Below are 19,276 nucleotides of genomic sequence, written 5' to 3' on the forward strand. Positions count from 1 at the left end.
CTTTGGAAAACGCGAGGATGTGCGTAGTGATATCTTCCGTCTCCTGCATAGACTTGTACCAATCATCAGTATACCGTCTTCTTCCCTGCCTTGCCTCGTACAGTTCGTCCGACCTATCGTCCAATTTCTCCCCTGCAGCCGAAAGCAGAATGTTAAGATCACCGCACCTCAGGCCGCTGATATCCCGAAGATGGTCCTTGAGAACCATTTCACAAGGGATGCAAAATTCCGGCGTCGTTCTTGCCATGATTACAAGTTTATTAACATCTCCGTTTACTACTTTCTTGAATATTTTAGATAGTAGTTCGTGCGGCAAATCAGTTATGCAAGCCATGTTGTTTTTTACGGTATGTTATTTATATACCCCACCCCAATTTTTGTTTCGTGTTCATGGCGATGGTGGTGCCTAGTGCGGCGACCCGTTCACCCAGCGATGCGTCTCTGCTCACGAGCCTTTCGAAAGCTGCGTGCTCTAACTTTCTGTCTGCTTCGTGACGTGCATCCAGATCCGTCTGCGTGGTGTTGTAGGCGATGTCGTGATCTTTGCATGCGGCGTCCAACGGATTCACACCCTTGTCTCCTCTCTCCAATCTTTTCTCGAGTTTGGTACCCGGTCCGCAGTACTGGTAGCCAGGTAGATGCATCTCGAAAGGTAACTTGTTGATGATGTCGTTCACGAGTCCCTTTCCTTCGGCCACGTTCCAGAATTTCGGAGGCAGCGTGTTGATGATTTTGATCAGGTAACCTATGCCTTTGTCGTCGTTCACGATGAAGTTGGAAAGTTTCGTGCTGATCATATCCACGATACCAACCTTCTCGTTGTAGAAATTACGGTTGCCTGCATTCTCCTCGCCGGCTATCACCAACAATCGGTCCACGAGTTTCCTAACGTCGTCCACCCAAACGAATTCTTTGGGTAGCGTGTTGTAGCGTTTGACGCCGCTGCCTGTTTTGACCTGGTTCCAAATCGGTTTGATGAGATTCCTGTACTTCTCGCCGCTGCTCGATTTCACCCTATTCTGCGAGGCGTCGTTGTTCTGGTACAAGGCATCCGTCATGATCAGAATTTCCTTGTAACTCTGGTAATCTTCGTCGGTGTAATCTTTCGGCTGCTTTTTGGCGACGAGTTCCCACAGTCCCACCGTACCCGGATACCTGTTCCAACTATCCTTGTCGCCTAAATTGACTTTAATGTCGTTGCCTTCGAAGGTCACCTTCGATTTCCCAATCTTCCACACCACACCGCCGCCTTCGCTGGTTTCCATGCTGGGATACAATCCGAACACTTCATCCTTGTCGAATTTCCCCGTGCTCAGGTAGTCTCGTGCCAAAGGTCCCAACTCGATTTTATCCGAAGACGACGACGTGCTGCCTATGGCTCGACGTCGTGCCGGTGCATCCTTCAGTTCGAACGGCGTCGAAGGAATGCTCGAAATGGGCGTGGGTACGGCGTAACTTTTAGCTGCGAGCGGTACGAGTTCATTAATCAAATTTTTATTTTGTTCCGTGACACTTTTAATTTCTTTACCTAGACCGCTGATGGCATCGATCACAGGTTGATCCTGACGTTTCTTCTCTTCGTAGAATCCGCGATTCTCGGATTTCCAACCTTTGAAGCGTTTCGCGAGGTAATCGCGAAGCTTGAGATTTTCGTCTTCGATTTTTCGTTTCGTCATGACGTTATTTATATACGTCGTTTCTCACAACGTTGCAACGTTTAGAAAATCGTTGATTTTGTTTCTGTATTTTCCGTCGTTGGGTTTCCTCGTCATGTCGATCGTCACGAATCCGAAATCGTCACCGTTCCAGCAAGTAGAGCAGCCTTCCGAAAATTGATTGTAGTTCATGTCTCCGCCTACGTAGTCATCGTACGTGTGCTTGAGGTTGGTGTGATCTTGACGAAACAAACATATGAAATTAGCGTTGTCGCGTACTAACTGTTTTGGAATTTTGGAAAACGTTTGAGCTAGGTAGAAGCAATCCATTCCTTTGTGACGACCTTGCGTGAAAAAGTTGCGAATTTCATTTTGATTTTCCAGGATGGCGTCGTCGAACACGACGACTGAATTTTCACGACAATCGTCGAGTGGTTTTATTTCCGAGGCGAACGTTGCAATGTCCAGACCATCGTACAGTTTCATCAGTTGCTGGTATTTGGATTGCTCCAAACTTTTCGAGAACACGTACAGGTGCCTGTTCTTCCAATCTAACCAATTCGGTGCGAGGAGAAAATTGTCCACGAGTAGTGTCGTTTTCCCACACCCCGAAGGACCTACGATCAGACAGCGGATGCTGTCGGGAAGCAATTCGCCGTTCTTTTTCTTTGTTTGACTTTCCGGATCCGGTAGACGCTTCACCACGTTCCACGTACTCACAAGATCACTTCGTCCGCGTCGATCCAACTCTTTTCCGGAAGTCCCAGCCATTTGACAAACAGTTTGTCACCTTTCCTACGCAATACTTTCTCGATGAGGTACGTGTCGGGGTGTTTTGTTTTAGAGAGTTCCTCTTCGTAAAATCTTCCTTTCAAAATCTCGCCGCTACTATCTTTTATTATATACGTGTGTCGGTTTCCGGGTAAAACTCGAACCACCGTAAAAAGTTCCGTGCTCCAATTTTTTGTGAATCCCTTCTCGAAGGTGCGTTTGAATTTGCTGATCCTCACCCGGTCTCCAATTTTGTATTTAGCTTTTTTTGTCGTGGGCGTGTACTTTGGACAGTAAACTGTAGAAATTAAACGCTGCTCGTCGGACTTGGTAACGTCGGCTGGCTTCATGCCTATTGTTCTGTGTGCCGTATCATTATAGGTGTCGACGAGTTCCGGCAGGATGTCGACCCATTTGTAATTTCCCCTAAGCGTGAATCGTTTCCACATGTGAGTTTTCAAGGTTCGATTGAATCTTTCCACGATGCTGGCTTTGATGTGACTGAAGCTCGAATAATGTCGAATCTTGTGTTTTTGAATAAATTTTTGGAATACGGCGTTGTAAAATTCTTTACCGTTGTCCGTTTGCAGAAACCGTGGTCGTCTGCCGCCGCTTTCGCGAAAAATTAATTTGAATGCTTCCGTGACGCATGTTCCCGTTTTCGCCTTCAAAGGTAGAGCCCATGCGAATTTCGAAAACGTGTCTATGACGGTGAGGAGGTACTTGTTGCCCTTGTTCAATTTATGCACGTTTTTCAAATTGCCGCTGCTCATCTCCACGAGGTCACTTTGCCAGAGGTCGTCGATGCCCTTGGTTACCACAGCCAAACGTTCGTAGTTACGGCGCGCAGGTTTATGCAATTCTTCGACGATGGCTTGCCTAGACATTTTTTAGAGATTACGTTTCAAGAGAAGCACAAGCGTGATGGGATTCAAAGAGGGTGGCACTTCGCTCGTGTTTTGAATGATCAGCTTATCGCCGGCACTCACGTCGAAAACGGTGAGATCTTCGTCTTCGTGTATTTCATATATGTTGCGCGTTTCGTTCCAACGTGCCAGAGGAATGTTTCCTGCTTTCTGGACACCACGATTCGATATCAAAGTCATGGTGGGAACGCTAGCTTTTCTACCGTGAGACCAGTACGAAAATTCGTTTATCTGAATCGTGCCATCGAGGAGAAACTTGTAGTACGGATGATAAGGATGTAACATGTACAGTTTGTTACCTTCGACGAACGTGGAGATTCTCTGTTGATTGGGTACGCTGTTGATTTCGATGGCTTGCAGAGAATGCAGTTTAGCGAATTTAGTATCGACGCTAACGAGGTTGCTGTGAAGCTGACCCAGCGTGTTTTGTACGGGCAACAAATGCTCGACTATGGTATCCGTTACGGTAGAAAATGACGGTTTGATTTTCACTTCCACGTTCAACTGCTTGAAGTTTTCGTTGAGTTCTTGCAACTTGGCACCGAAAGAGGCCAGCGTCGATTCCTGCGTGGATTCCAGCACTCCAACTTGATCTCTGATGTTGACGACGATGTTCTGAAGGTTCTCGACTTGATTCAATTTCGAGCTCTTCTCGGTAAGATCGTTCACGATGCTTCGCATCTCTGTAAACTGCGTGTGAAGGTCGGCGACGCTCTGCGAAGTGGGCAGCGTCGACACCAGCGAAGCAAGTTCGTCTCGAATCTGTTCCACGTTCGCCGTTTCCGTTTCTAGTCGTTTCAGCATTCGAGATATGTTCCTTTTCAAAGCATGTAATTCTTTGGAGGTGGGGAGATTGGCCACTTTACTCTCGAGATCGCTCAACGAACTTTTGATGTCGCTCGAATCGGATAGTGCCGTCACGGCCGTTTTCAATTTTTCCAAATCTTCGCTCGAAGGTACGCTCGTCCGTAACGATTCCAAGTCACCCTGTATGTTGTCGAGTACGTGATGAAAATGAGCGAGATTCGTTTCGACGTTTAAATTTTCTAAATATTCGATCTTCTGCTGAACCGTGCTCAACGTGTCCTGAATACTCGTCAACATACTTGCTTCAGCGTGAATATTTTTAATTTCTTCGTTGATCAATTCCAAGGACGCCTGAAGCGTAGCGATGGTGGTTTGAATGTGTTCGAAATCTCGATAAGCCTCCAGTTGAATTTTTATGTTCGCGACGCTTTTACCGATGACCTGCAGTTCGTCCGACGATGGTAGGTTCGTCATGGTATCTTCCAAAGTCTGCAACTTGGATTTAATTTCTTCCAACGTGCTGGTGAATTCTTCTTGTAATTTGGAAACGGCGACATGCAAGCGTTCTGCGTCTATATCGTTCACCACGGTTTGAAGTTCAGAGAAATTCTTTTCTATTGCGGAAGTTCGTTCTTCGATTTCGAGTTTCAGTTTTTCCAAATCTTCATTTTTCGATTGAAATTGCTGTAATTTGGCCAAATCATTTTGAAGCGAATCCACGCTCAACTGTATATTTTGAACGCTGTCGTAAGAAGGTACGTCGACATAATTTTTTATCAGCGTCTTCAGTTCGGAATCGATTTTCAGAATGGGGTCGAGACATTGCGTTTGGAGCGTAGCGATTTCCGACTCTAAACTTTTGTTTAAGGTTTCCTGCAAAGCGATCAAATCGGTCCTCAACTTCTTAACTCGAATGTCCAACATGAGAATCTCTTCTGCGTGGTCTACACGCTTGGTGTTGCCGAAAATGTCGTTAGGCATTTTTGGTTAACGGTTATTTATAATAGGATAGACGATTCGTAATTCTACGAAGAGAGGAATAAGTTTGTCGTAATCTCCGAGGAGTTCGACGTACAGGTAATCTCCAGCGGAAACATCGTACGCAATGTTGGAAAGCATCTTGTCGTGCTTGATTCGAAAAATGTTCTTGCCTTTAGAAATTTTGATTTCGCCTACGTTTTCCGGATTCACGGTGATTTGAAGTTTTCCATCGATCGGAATTTCGTAGAAATGTAAATTGTTGTTGAAGACGTAAAACATCTTGCCCACATCGTCATCCAATTTCGTCCAAATGCTGTTAAGGTGAACAATCAGTAGACCGCTGAGTTTAGTTAACATGGAAGGTAGAAATTCATGATCTGTCGTCGTGTGGTGTACAGTCTCCATGTTGCTTTGTTTTCGGAAACCAAAGAGATTCATATTATGCTGGTTATTTAAAATACGGTCAAAGTTTTTTGTAATGACTGTCAGTGTTTTTTTTTTGTTTTTTTTTGTTTGTTTTTTTTTGTTTGTTTTGTTTTTTATGAATCTTCTGTTGAAGATGGGCACATGTTGCAGGTTTTGCTTTCTGCTAAGCGATAGTGCCCCCACGGCAGTGTGTGGATTCCACACTGGAGAACGCACCTCTTGTCGTCGTTGGGATCCAGGGCAATTTTTCTAACTTTGTTGGTGGTGATGATATGGTCGACGCTCTGGATGCGCTGTTCTGCTCTTAGAACCGACGACCCGGTCTTGAGGCAATCCACGAAGTCCTCGAATGCGAGATGCTCCCGAACCACCTGTCTGCCGACACCCTTGGCCTTCTTGGTAACGCTGCCCTCGGCTTTGATGGCATAGGCCTTGGCGCGAAGACCTGCAAACTCGAGAATTACATCACCGTCCTTCTCGTCTTTGAGTTTGCCAGGCACTTTTTTGTTTCGGGGCAGGATGCCGTACTGGTTCGGCTGGGGATAGCCCGAGGTGTCGAAGAGGTTAACCAAAGCTGGTACCGTGACTATATCCCTGTATGCATCGGCTGAGTGGACGTGGTACACCAAGCTGTCCGTGTCCGTGTAGAGAAGCGAGATGTTGTGGCTATAATGTGGGCGTAATATGTCGTAGTACGTCTCGAACATGTGCAGCTTGCTCAGGTCTAATACTGAGGCACCAACATAAATTGGCTTGTCGAGTTTTACCTCACCCTTCCTCATATGCACCAGAGCAAGCTGCTCATTATAAATAGTCCTCGATTTGAATAATGGGTTTGCTACGAGCCTGCGACATTGTGCTTTCCTCGTTACCAATTTTATGTCCATGCGATTCCGTACATTCTCCATAGTTTTGCCAAACACCGCATTGTTCATAAGCTTGAAGAAATCCTTATCAAGCTCGGACGTGGCTGCAGTGCGGTGTTTGGTGTTGACTTCAATATATGGCTTCAACCATGGAGAATGCTCGAACTTGAGGATGCGGTGAACTGCACGGACCGTGACCCCTCGCTGCATCAACCACCGGAGATTCTGGTAATGCAAGACATAACGCTCTTTGGGCTCGAAATCCATGACGAGCTTCTTCTGGTTGGAATCGGGTGGACACTTGAACTCGGGTGCAGGGGGAAGATCGCAGAACAAATCCTGCAGCTTCTCGGAGAACTCAAGGTCCACCTCGGCGAAGAACCCATGTTCCGAATCGTCGAAGCTTTCGACGTCGAAGTTGGAAGGGTCAGCCCACTCGAAGCCTCTAAAGGGTAGTGGCTGCATCATGGAGTGTCCGTAGAGGTTATTGACGTCCGTGTACATGATGTAGCTGGACGGTTGTGAGGGGTCGCATCCGGTGGCCATGTGGTGATTGTTGGCGTGCGAGTGTCGCTGCGACACCTGGACCATTCCACCCCGCACGGCACGTTCCACAAACAGCATCATGTCCACGTTCGAAAGAAGCTCCAGCTTGATCTTCGTCACCAGAAACATGGCCGACCACGCCAGTCCGGGGAGACTGTAGAAGTAGGCGGGGTCCAGCTTGTAGATCTTCATTGCGGTCGCACGGAACGTCTGGAACACGTCGGCAAGGAGCGTCACGTCAAGTCTGAGGTAGGCGTCGTGGTAGTCCCCGAGAGTTCGACAGCCCAGCTCGCGCCACATGGACTGGGCATGGTGATATTCCTCGTCGGTGATGTTCGACCCTCGCAGCTTGCTGTAGAAGTTTGCTCGAGGAGGTAGCGACGTCTCTGCGAACTTGGAAGGGTCTGTGATGTATTCGTAGGGATAGACCCCCTTACGCTTGAAGAAGCCGGCGTCCAAGTTCGGAAAGTTCGCGGAGGTGATGAGCATTTGCTCGTCGCTAAGCTTCCCTGCGAGAGCATCGAGGCTGGCCGGGAGGAACCTCAGGGAGTCGAGGAAGCGAAGCTCGACGGTAGAGTGTGATCCTGGGATTCGCACCCACTTGCTCACACTGATGTAACGCTCCTCGTTCTGCGCCAGGACGTTGATTCGCATGTCGTCGTACCCAAGATGCTTGACGAGGTGGTGGAAGTCGTATCCCGAGCCATTGTGAAAAAACACAGGGATAAATCGCGGGTCCCGGGCCATGAGGTTGCATCCGTTGCACCAAGGACCAACATACCTACCGTCAAAGTGATCATGGTGTTGGACTTTACGATTGTTGGCAGTGTACTCCTTGACGCAGACAGGGCAAGCGATGGACTCGTCGTGTCTACGCTGATCATCGGGGGACAGTGGGAGCATAGACTTGGGGGCCAACAGTACCTTCCCTATCTCGCTGGCTTCGACAACCATCCTCTCGAGGAAGTGTTTGGCTGCGTCGGGACCACGGTACACGTAGGGCTCGGGGGCAATGTGCTGGTCACGTCGCACCACAACGTATGCATAACTCGAAGCCTCGTGGAGTTGGTAAGGGGTGGTGGAAGAAACTTCAGGGTCGGGATCGCAAGTGGACAGGGGTTTGAGAAAGGCCTCGAAATCCGCGATGATGATAGCGGGGTGCTCCACCATGGCACCGTGCATGTGGAAACACTCCACGGTGCCAGGTTTGGGCAAGACTGCCACACCAGGCTCGTTGTTACTACAGTAGATCTTGTGGCTGGCAAGCTTCTCTGCAGCGATGTTGGAGCCTCGAACATGTTGGTAGTCCTGCTGTTCTCGATCATCAAAAGTTGACAAGCACCTGCGACAAACTTCTATGTGGTGTTCGTGTTTGCTTGTTTGGCTCGACACCAACCGGGAGAGGGAACGAATAAGAGTGTAGTGGTGATGGGTCTCGTCCTTGATAAGTAGGAGATGGATTTCTCGAGCATCATTGTTGTTTACGTCACTCACCCGGATGGGGTACACCGCATTTTCGTCAGTGAGACCGTAAACGTTGATGGCCAACCGAGGGTTGTGTGTACGAGCCTCGAACTTTCGAATATCCGAAAACGCCACCGGGTAGTCGATCCCAGCCATCGCAACTTCCAGCTCTACCTCGTAGGGTAGGTAGTGGTTAACTCGGTGTGGTTGGTTTTTCCAGTGGACAGGGTGTAATGCTGCAAGCACCGACCATACGAAGCACTTGGCGTCTTCATTTTGGATGTTCAGGACAGCCTTTTTTGCCACAATGGTAGGTGGTAAGGGGACGTAGCTGGAGGCGGAGAGAGGCACGAACTTACAAAGTTTGACGCACAGTTCGTGAGGCTCGCCACACAGCGAACCCCCCGAGCCTTTAGCTTGATGTTCCTCCTGTTTCGCCACCAGCTCATCGGCAAACTGGTTGTAGATGACCTCGAGGTTGTCGACATCCGCCAGATGCAGCGTCTTCGCCTTAGTATTGTGGCAGAAGCTGTAAATTTCGTCAGACGGCTTCTTGTACTGGCAACGTAGCGATGCGTAGAATTTAGTAGAGTGCGTTGCAAGCGCATCGCCGAGGATGGAAATGATTTTGGCTTGCACGTTCTCCAAAAAGCTACGTACGTCGCATGAGCCCTCCGAAGTGATGACAAAGTCCTCTAACAACCGCTCGAAAGCAGACTGGTTCGCTTTCGCCACAGGCTTGACGCGTTTCGTGGGTGGTGTATTGATGGAGGCTGCTTCTGCCTTCCTCTTGGTCGAGCTGGTCGACGGTTGGGGAACAGGTGCTCCGACGACAACTTTGCATGATGTTATATGCCTCTTCAAATTATGAATGGTAATAGGTATACCGCACCTGGGACATGGTTTTTTAGCGGTTACACGCTTACCAGGTGTGCAGGTACGACAATGTCTTGCAAAATGTGCGCTTGATATGGTTATCTTGCACACAGGGCAACTTTTCTCAGATTGCATTTTTTTGGGGGGTATGTTTATTTATATGTGATCTGTTGGTGGTAGAGTGTTTACAAAAAAAATACCTTACGAGAAAAATATTGTAGGCTAATTCTAATTAGTGTTAGTTTGAGGGGTTTATTTATATATGGGTGGCATTGTTTTCCTCAAATATGTGCTTTAATCAACTCTGTAAAAAAATTAAAAAAATATATAAGAAAAATATGATTGTAGATAGAAAAAAAAAACACGTGAAACTTTACAGAGGTGCGGTAATCTATAACCGCAGCCATTAGAAAACTTTTACATTTTTGGTTGGGCACCACGCACCCTGGCGAGGTTATAGGGGCCAGGCCTCCTAAAAACAACAATTATTATTTTGTTTGTTTGTTTGCGTCACAACGTTCCCCCGAGAGAGGTTTACAAAAATCACGATATACGGAGTTGGAAAATTACGATATGGCGCATTCGCTCGTTACTGTTGCCGGCCATAAATCTCTCTCTTCATCTTACACCAACATTGGCATCTCTATTTTTTTTTAGTTGTAAGTAAATTGCCAACACACTCTAGTTAATAATACTACATATTATACGCACACACGCACACACATACTATATTACCATCCACCCATCTCTCTCTCTTTTACGGCAGTACATATTTGTTGTCGGCTCTCCTTGTTTAGTGTGTGTAGGTTGGCAACATTGCTTTATGCACTGTAAGGCAAGCCTCAAGCAAAGTTGTCAGCTCCTTGCTTGAGGCTAGGTTAGACCAAAAAAACCTTGGTGATTTTTTTTTCGAGTGAGGAGTTGGCAATACTGATTTTTACTTGAGGGCGGTCAACCGGGTTGATTGCACAAGCAAAGTTGTCAGCTCCTTGCTTTAGGCTAGGTTAGACCAAAAAAACCTTGGTGATTTTTTTTTCGAGTGAGGAGTTGGCAACACTGATCTTTACTTGAGGGCGGTCAACCGGGTTGATTGCACAAGCAAAATTGCCACCTCCTTGCTTTAGGTTAGGTTAGAGCAAAAAAAAACCTTGGTGATTTTTTTTCGAGTGAGGAGTTGGCAACACTGATCTTTACTTGAGGGCGGTCAACCGGGTTGATTGCACAAGCAAAGTTGCCAGCTTTTTGTTTTAGGTTAGGTTAGAGCAAAAAAGGCTGTGGGTAAGCTGTCGGTTGTTTAACTCTTCCCTCTCTCTTTTTTTCTTGTAAAAGGCTATGGCAAAAGTACCAGTGGGTTGGCAACCTTGCTTTATGCACTGTAAGGCAAGCCTCAAGCAAAATTGCCACCTCCTTGCTTTAGGTTGGGTTAGAGCAAGAAAAAAAAACCTTGGTGATTTTTTCGAGTGAGGAGTTGGCAACACTGCGAGAAAATACCTCAAGCAAGGTTGCCAGTTCCTTGCCTTAGGTTAGGTTATACCCAAAAACAAAAACCTTGGTGATTTTTTCGGGTAAGAAGTTGGTAACACTGCTCACCACTTCAGCTCACCACTTGATGTTGGTGAACCGGCCTGATTGGACTACTTCTTTCTCTTCGGGTTACGCAACAAACGTTAATAGTTTTTTACATGACGGGAAACTCCAATATTTTTAGCCCCTTCCAAGGACGCGGTGAGAGAGGTCGGAACAAAGGAGAAATGCAGAAAAAGCGAGTCGCTAACATATACCTCACGAAACCAACACGTGACGGGACCCACCAAGCAATTATCCACACACTCGTGTTTTTTCCTAACCCTTACTAATTGTGGAATCCCGACTGAAGAGGTTTAGTGCTGTAGAAACGCAAGATTCTCTTGTGTTCACATCCCGGGGTTAATATTGGTTTAATATCCACCCACCTTCACTCAGCCCCACCCCCTTACAGGAGCTTACCATCAGGTGAGCCAATCAGAGCACGCTACAGGAATAACCACGAAAAGTTAGCACCACTGGCGGCAACGTTGCCTAATCTCTGTCCGGGCTCTCTCTGGAGCATACGAACGGAAACAAGTCTCTGCGCAAGTAGTGACGCGAAACAGCTCCACCAATCAACACGCGAGAGGGAATGGGATTCAGTGGAGGGGGAAAGCGACTGCAGTTACCAGCCTTCGCAGCAGCGTGTACTGCTTCCCTTTGCCCACTCGAAGCCCCCCCCCCAACCTTTCTCAGACCCTATGTGCGTCCTTACTCCAGATATAACTGAGACAGAGTATAGGGTTTCCTCCAAAGGAAACCAAGCGAGGGGCAAAAGTAGTGGCGTACCCAAGGGGGGTTGGTTGGAGTCATGCCCCCACCCAGTTTGGCCCAGTATTTTTTAAAAAAAGCGTCAAATACAGGAAAAGATAGCAAAATGAGGACTAGAAAAAGTATACGTAACCCTTCCCCTTCCAAAATCCTAAACATGCCACTGGCCAAGAATCCCGCACACTGTGTGGCAACACCGTCTAGTTCTAGCTTTGCTCGGAAGAAAATAAACAATTTTTATATCCACTGTTTCATGCAAATATGTCGATTTTGTAACACTTTTATCGGAATGCTGAACTACAGCATACTTTTTCGTAAGCTTTCCTAAACGATATGGCAACAGCGCAAATAACGTCAGCCGCCTTATTTCGTGTCCCTGACTATAATTCCTACTTACCTCTGGTTCTTTCTCGACACAGCGAAAATTCTCTTATTGGGAGTGACACACTTACCTGTAAACAAAGAATATTATCATTTTAAAACACTGAAATAGTGTAGATTAAACACTATAAAACGTAAATATGACAAGTATAAAACAAATTATAAAATATCGCGGTGTACTAGTAATATATGATGTAGTTGTAACGTCGTTGACTTGTAATCAAGGGGCCCCGGGTTCGAAACCCGGTGCAGGCACATTGCACATTGGTTCGGATCCTGCTTTAAACTCTAGGTCCAGTCCCGATTAGCCTATCTGGGCATAAGGTGGACTTAAAACAACAATTCAAATAAAGAAACAACTGTTAATACATAGGGATGGAAATATGTCCACAAACTTAAGAACTAAAGTGGACAGTCATTTATTTTCTCCTCTAGCTTTTCCTTGGCTCAGAGGCGCAACCACGAATTTTTGTGGGGGGGGGTGGCAAGTACCAGGATAAATGTACCAATAATAATAATAACAAAATAATAACTATTATTATTATTATTGCTAGTAATAGTATCAAAGACGTTATTATCCTCATAAATTACGCAAAAAGGGGGTAGAAGTCTGTGCTAAAGCATTTGTTTGGAACAAACTATTTGAAATAATTGTTCAACACGTTCAATTGCACATTTTTTAGATCCAATTTTTGCAACTGAAAACAATATTGATTTAATAGGGCGCAAATAATTTCACGGGGCGCCATGGAATCGAGGGGGGCAATTGCTCCTCTGTTCCCTCCCTGCAGATGCCCCCTTCCTTGGCCCCCTATAATTGACTTCCGTCGAAGGAGGGGCAATTGCCCCCCCCCCATGTAGTTGCGCCACTGCCTTGGCTCAAGTTCTGCATTCGACGTTGTAATGTGAGGCATAAGAGGTGCTTATGACCTTCACCAACCCCCCTGCCTTTAAGGATACGAGGGGCAGCCTCGCACCAGATGGACATTTATTTCAATAACGTCGAAATGTGAACTGCTACTGAGAAAAACGAGAAAGATCTTGCTCCAAAAGAGCTAAGTTTGCAACAATGCTCCAAGCTGACTCCGAGAGAAGGACCTCGCGGCAACGCTCATGCCTACAATTCGAAGCTGGAACCCCTGTTAGTTAGGCAACCATTTCGTCACGCAGGCATGGAACATTGCACTGTTGAGGTTTCTATTAGAAATTGTGTAAATTGATTGGCATTTCTTTGTTGAAAATATATGGTGGCTCAAAAGAAAGGTGGCCGAATGTATGAGGCCGTGTCCGAAAGGTGCAAGACCGTAGTTGAAGCGAGCATCCTCCGAGTATGGTCTTGGAGTGAGGTCTTCAAGTCGTGGACTGGAAGTGTATTGCACTTCGACTGCAGCGCCAAATACGATCAGTAGATAAAACTGAGTACTCGTTGTTTTCCTTGCGTTTTAAACACTTACTTTTCATCATAGAAATCACATACCATTTTCAAATGCTCGTACACATACATTTCCACACATTAGAAGAACTATAACCAACAACTTGCTGGCCCATAACGTATATCTACCTGTGTCGCTGGCTTTCTACCTCCGTGATTTTAAACAAATGAACAACGAGTGCGGAAAACACGTGACCGAGTCACCAACCATCTGCATTGCGAGCTGTGCACTTGCGTACTTCTGTTCTTGGCGCTTTCGAACTGTACTAGGTGACGTCACTTCCGCCAAGACCATACTTCAAGACTGTACTTTATACCTTTCGGGCAGAGCCTTAGTAGTCAGTATTTCACTTACCTGTTTGGGCAACATTGTACAGTCACCAGCAATAAAACTGGGGCACCTTGATCTTGAAATATTCGCTTGCCTACAATGCGTTGATGTGTGTTGCCTAACTTTACCGCGATAAGTGTATTTTCATAGCAAAATTTCAGTGGCAAGTTTTACCAACGCCGTAGAGTTAGGCAACACACATAACGCCTTTTATTGCCGGTGACTATATATATGGGTAAAACATAAAATTATTTGAATTGACTGACACTTCATTCCGTATTATTGTCATGAACACTTTAGAATACCAGCGACATTATTCGACAATTAATTCACAAGAAATATGATTTTTGAGTTAGAACTTATAAGTAGCTCCTCTATATGTACATATTTAACTAAATATTGTATATGAGAAAATGTGTTACTACATAAAAACTTAAACTAAACTATAAATAATAAACTTTAAACATAAAATATTTAACTGTACATGTTACATGTTTCATTATATCTTTCTACATATTCACATGTTCGTGCCACAAAAAACATAAAACAGAAATGTGATATCAGGCACATGTGCTGCTACCTATCGTCATTCATTTAAGTTCGCTGCTCTTGTGCTTTATAACATAATGATTAACAGTAACGGCGATTAGGGGGAACTTAGGGGGCAGTCGACCCCACTTTTTGCCTCGCACTGCTCGACCGGACCTTTGGCCGACGCGAGGGCAGATTTTTCTTCGAATTTTACTCTCCTTTGGGAAAACCGCTGTGATATTCCAAAATCCGAAAAAAACACATCTCCTTAGAATTCCTTCTAGAGCACTCACGTGAATCTTCATGTGGTTCGCCTTTGCTATTATGTAGATATTCTCAGTAGTTTCGTGATTACATAAGCCTATTATATAAAATTCACGTCAATGTGCTCTAGAAGGACTTCTAAGCAGATATGATTTTTCGAATTTTGGAATATCATAGTTTTTTGAAAGGAGATGAAGTAAACTGTCCTCCCCCCTCCCCTTCAGGTTTGGCACCCAATCGCCGCTACTGAGGATCAATTATATATCGTTTCGGCAATACTATACTATCAAATGCAGTCTGTTTTATTTCATATACCTGTCTAAAAATGTTTACGTAATTATGGAAAGTTTTCTTTGCTGTCGTTTCGTTGAAAAAGCCACTGACATAATTTTCCTTCCGTTTCAGATTTTCGCAAATCACCTGGCAAGACTGAGTAGCTGAGCCGAAGCGCACCGAGCGAACAAGGTTGCAAGGTCATGATCTTTTGCTCGTCCCCAAAGCGATAACACGAGCGCGCGTTAGTGGGGAAGCTGACGTCAGACGAGAGTTACCGAAGCGGAAAGGAAGCGAGCATCGCCGATCCTTCCAGTGTTTGGCAACACGCCTGCTACGAAACGTGTGCGCCGTCATCGTACAGTTTGAAAGTGAATCAAACCGTGCAAGAACAGTGGAAATATGATAGTTTACAAGTCGCAACGGTCCCCTAGCCTGCACGGCATAGCCATGGGTTGTTCCCCAGGGGGACGATAAGTGTTCTGTTTTTTGGATTGTGCGGTTGTGTTTTTTTCGAAAATTTGTTGTTGTGGACCTAGTGTTAACGGAGCCTAAATGACGGAAACGAAAGATTTCCGGGAACGCACCCTGCGGACTCTGAAAATGAGCCTAGGAAAACTGTGGAAAAAGAGGAGCGTCACTATTACGGAATATGACCCCCAGTACAAGGTTGTCTATTTGGGGAATGTTGTTACAGGATGGGCCAAAGGTAAGTCCAGTTTCAGAATTTTATTTTGGGGAGGTTTACGTAGTTTTAAAGGGGGGTATCAGTTCGTTATATCGGAGACACTTTAAAATCGGATGTTTTGTGTTTCGTATGGTTCGCACTTACCAATTGTGTATTGCGGAACATATTTGAAGGTGCCATTAAGGTTTTCACACGATTAGAAACATTTTTTACACTAAAATAAGCCATTTCTCGAAGTGTTACGGAACGCACGTCATGGTGCGAGCCCCAGAAACCATTCACGGATAGCCCCACTGACCATTCACAGAAGGTTAGGTTAGGTTCAGTTAGGTTAGGCAAACATAGTTAAAAAACGGCGTGGTCACGTTTTCGCTTAAATTGAAGCAACGGGAATTGATTTCCGGGTGAAATAGATTGAAAGATGAAAGGAAATACCTCGAAGAACTTCGACAATGCTACAGAAACCGATTTCCGTAAGTACTTTCTCCTGTATATTTGAAGAAAAGTGTCTCCGATATAACGAACTGTTACCTTAAGGGGGTGTAAATGTAAATTTACCAACAAAAATAACCATGAATTGAACTTTCGTGAAAGATTTAAGGCAGGTATTGTGGCGTGTGGATACATCAGTGCGGTAGAGTATGAACAGTGGCGTGTTAAGAGGGGCGCAGAATATGCTGCTCAACGGGTGCCTGGAGGCTAAAGGCGGCCGGAGCATGGTGCTGATCACACCTCCAGAATGACCGAGATCGATAATGTGTGGTGCTATATGCACGGGAAACTTTATTTTTTATTCTTATTAGTTCCTTAACAAGTAATGAGTTAAATTTTAGAGAGTAATTTATTGGATCATGGTGCAAAAAGTTTAAATTCACTGTAGCCTATTCCGGAATGGCGAGTAATATCCCCTGGAAACCCCCTGTAAGATGTACTCTCATCATTTCGGAACTGTCTAATATATACATTTTAAAATTAATGTACAAGAAGTAATTTTGCCCTGTATTGTTATTGAAAACACAAATTGCTGTGACTTCTTACAATACATCTGAATTAAGATTAACAATAAACACTTAGGGATCAATCAACTTCGCGATTAGACAAAAGTGGCATCCAAGCAAAGTAAAATAAACCAAGTCAAGCAATCTTACCGTTAATTTTACATTCTACCGTTAAAATTTAACGGTCTGCCTGTTGATTTTAAAAAAATTATCATTTTTTTTTAAAAAAAATTGAATATTTTATTATGAGTAAAGATTATAAACTACAGTTAAATGCGAGGTAAATATTTCTTTTTTAAAACTGAGCCATTAAAAATATGTTGATAAAGTCAACTATGTAATAGCGGTCAACATTTTAAAAACAGTCGAGATCGCTTCTTTTACGGTCGTTAAAGCTATTCGCAGTTAATCCTTCAGCAGTTGTTCGACTTCGCTTTTAATCCTTTCAATAGACCCTTAATCGTCTATCCTTTCCTAAATCCTTTCGCACTTAATCTTATTAGCCACATCTAGTTCGCTGCAGCTTTTGACATTAGAAGTATTTATTTATTTATTAACGTATGAAATGGCGGAGTTAAGGCCGCAAAAAAAGCAGAATGCAAGGTTTTACATGTGGCTAGAAGTCAACAATCGTATACGTCATATTGCTCCGTAATGGCCTCCCCTTGCTTTAAGCCAGCACAATTTTTTGAAGTCGGACAACATTCAGCAACAAGTTTGTAAAAAAAAAAACAACCCCGAGAAAATGTCCTTTGTTCATTGCATATACTGACATTGTTAGAATACACAACTTGTTTGTTAACTGCGCGGACAACAATCCGTTCTTTCCACATTCGATGGCAAAACAGAAAAACACAGTACGTACATTGCCCATTGTTGTGGATACTGAATGCAGTCAGTTAGGCCTATGTCCTTTAAATACACCATAATAAACGTGTTTTGTTGATATAAACGAAGTTTTAATGCACTTTCTATTGTTCTTTTAGGTTATTTCAGTTAATCAGGACTTTCGTTAAACCGCTCAACTTATCCCCTCCATTAGTCCGGATTAACGAGGTTTTACTGTACTAGTTTTTCATGTCAACACACACAAACACACACACGTTATATCACGCTGAATACAATATACAAAATACAGAATGAAGAATCGAAAATAGTATCCAAATAACTGCAAGATATTTTAAGAATGCATGCACACATATATGCCTGGTGAAGTGCAGGTGTATCCCGGTGTAAGGCTGGTACAGTGGGATCCATGAGTATTACCGTGCAAATTGTCCATGACTATTTTCATTACTTTTTCTCTTACATCCTGTGTGTTTTAAAGCAATGGATTTTTATGTATACTGGTGCAGAAGTTGTCAACAGCTTGTTTTGAGTTTTCTTTTAATTCTTGAAGCTCTTATTGGGTCAAATAAAGTGCACGAATATGGTGATGGACAATTTGGACGGTAATACTCATGGATCCCACTGTACAAGGAAATGGCGTTCAATCAAGTAGACGAATAGCGGTGTTCATGTTCAGAGGATTCAACAAATGCCTGTCTGCCGCTTAAACGTTCATTTGATTAGTTAGCACGCACCACGTGACCATACACCACACATTACACCGCTCGAGAATTAGTGTAAACGGTGAAGACATCAAATACACTACTTGACACTAAATAAAGTAGACGAGTTGGTGTTGCACCGTGTAACCAAGTCGTGCGAGTGTAGAGAGAGGCAAAAAGTGCAGCGAACTAAACCCCGACCGGCCAAAGAGGAATCTTCAGGAAACCCAGACTTTTCGCCTCCAGTTGTGGGAGTTTCAAGGGCTAAAAAGCGGTGTTCCTACACGCCTGACCGTTGTCGTACACGACACCTTTTGCTGTCAACATGCACTCTTCGCTTGCTACGCGACGGTAACAATTAGGCTTCATCATGCTTGGCTTTGTTGAGAACGCCACCTGTTTCGAAAGCGACTCGAAAAGAAAAAAATTGGCAACGCAGAATACCACGAAAATTTCCCCTCACCACGGCAACTGGACCAAGCCGATTGGTTCAGCGGTTCATGTGACCCTCCCTGGCTTTCGACGGAAAAGACAAAAATAGAATTTTTGAAGAGGAAGTCACGTGATAAAGGCGAAACAAATAATCACACACAACACAACACACAATACGATTTTCGAAATCGTCACAGGCCTAATCGCTTTTCGCCTTTGTAAAGTCTCAGACTTCACACGACAGAAGCAGGAAATATTTCCGAAATAGGAAACACGTGGGTGTTAATAGGAATAGCAGTTCCTGTTTGAAGAACGTGGCACGTGAGTCAGGTATCTCCGGTTTGGGTCTACCATTTATAGAGAATTTGTTGATAAGTGATTTCTCAATTGACTCCGTTGGAAAAATTCCTGCGTTCGATTCTCGGTAAGGACATAAATTTCATTTTGACTGAGCATGGCAAGAGCACTAACCATTCAACCACGTAGGGCTCTCATGGATACTTTGGAATCGGACATAATTCATGATATGGATGCCAAACATCTCCACTTTAACCCCAACTTCCTGTCCCTTTTTCACAAAAAACTACAGGGTGTTTCACTCGCTCTCGGCCCCTGATTTTTGCTCACAAAAACCAAACTATTGGTCATAATGTAATGAAATTTGCTACGTACTTACCTTGGTGTATGAAAAGCATGGTGACGTCAAAGCGAGTGTTGGAAGTGGTCGTCATTAGCATCAAT

General features: G+C 44.6%; 1 protein-coding gene across 4 annotated transcripts in view; it reads left to right on the top strand.

Moving 5' to 3' along the window:
- The window catches only part of LOC145994016 (uncharacterized), a 359,286-nt gene that overhangs the window by 255,379 nt on the left and 84,631 nt on the right, over positions 1-19,276 (top strand). For all 4 annotated transcript variants that reach the window (XM_083130089.1, XM_083130091.1, XM_083130090.1 and 1 more), the window contains one exon: positions 15,000-15,576. In XM_083130089.1, the coding sequence (XP_082986215.1) occupies positions 15,423-15,576 (154 nt within the window). In that variant the 5' untranslated portion in view covers positions 15,000-15,422. The remainder of the gene's footprint in view (positions 1-14,999; positions 15,577-19,276) is intronic.

This window comes from Lepisma saccharinum, chromosome 10 (assembly GCF_977018435.1).
Source record: "Lepisma saccharinum chromosome 10, izLepSacc3.1, whole genome shotgun sequence".
In the NCBI taxonomy this organism is placed as follows: Eukaryota; Metazoa; Arthropoda; class Insecta; order Zygentoma; family Lepismatidae; genus Lepisma; species Lepisma saccharinum.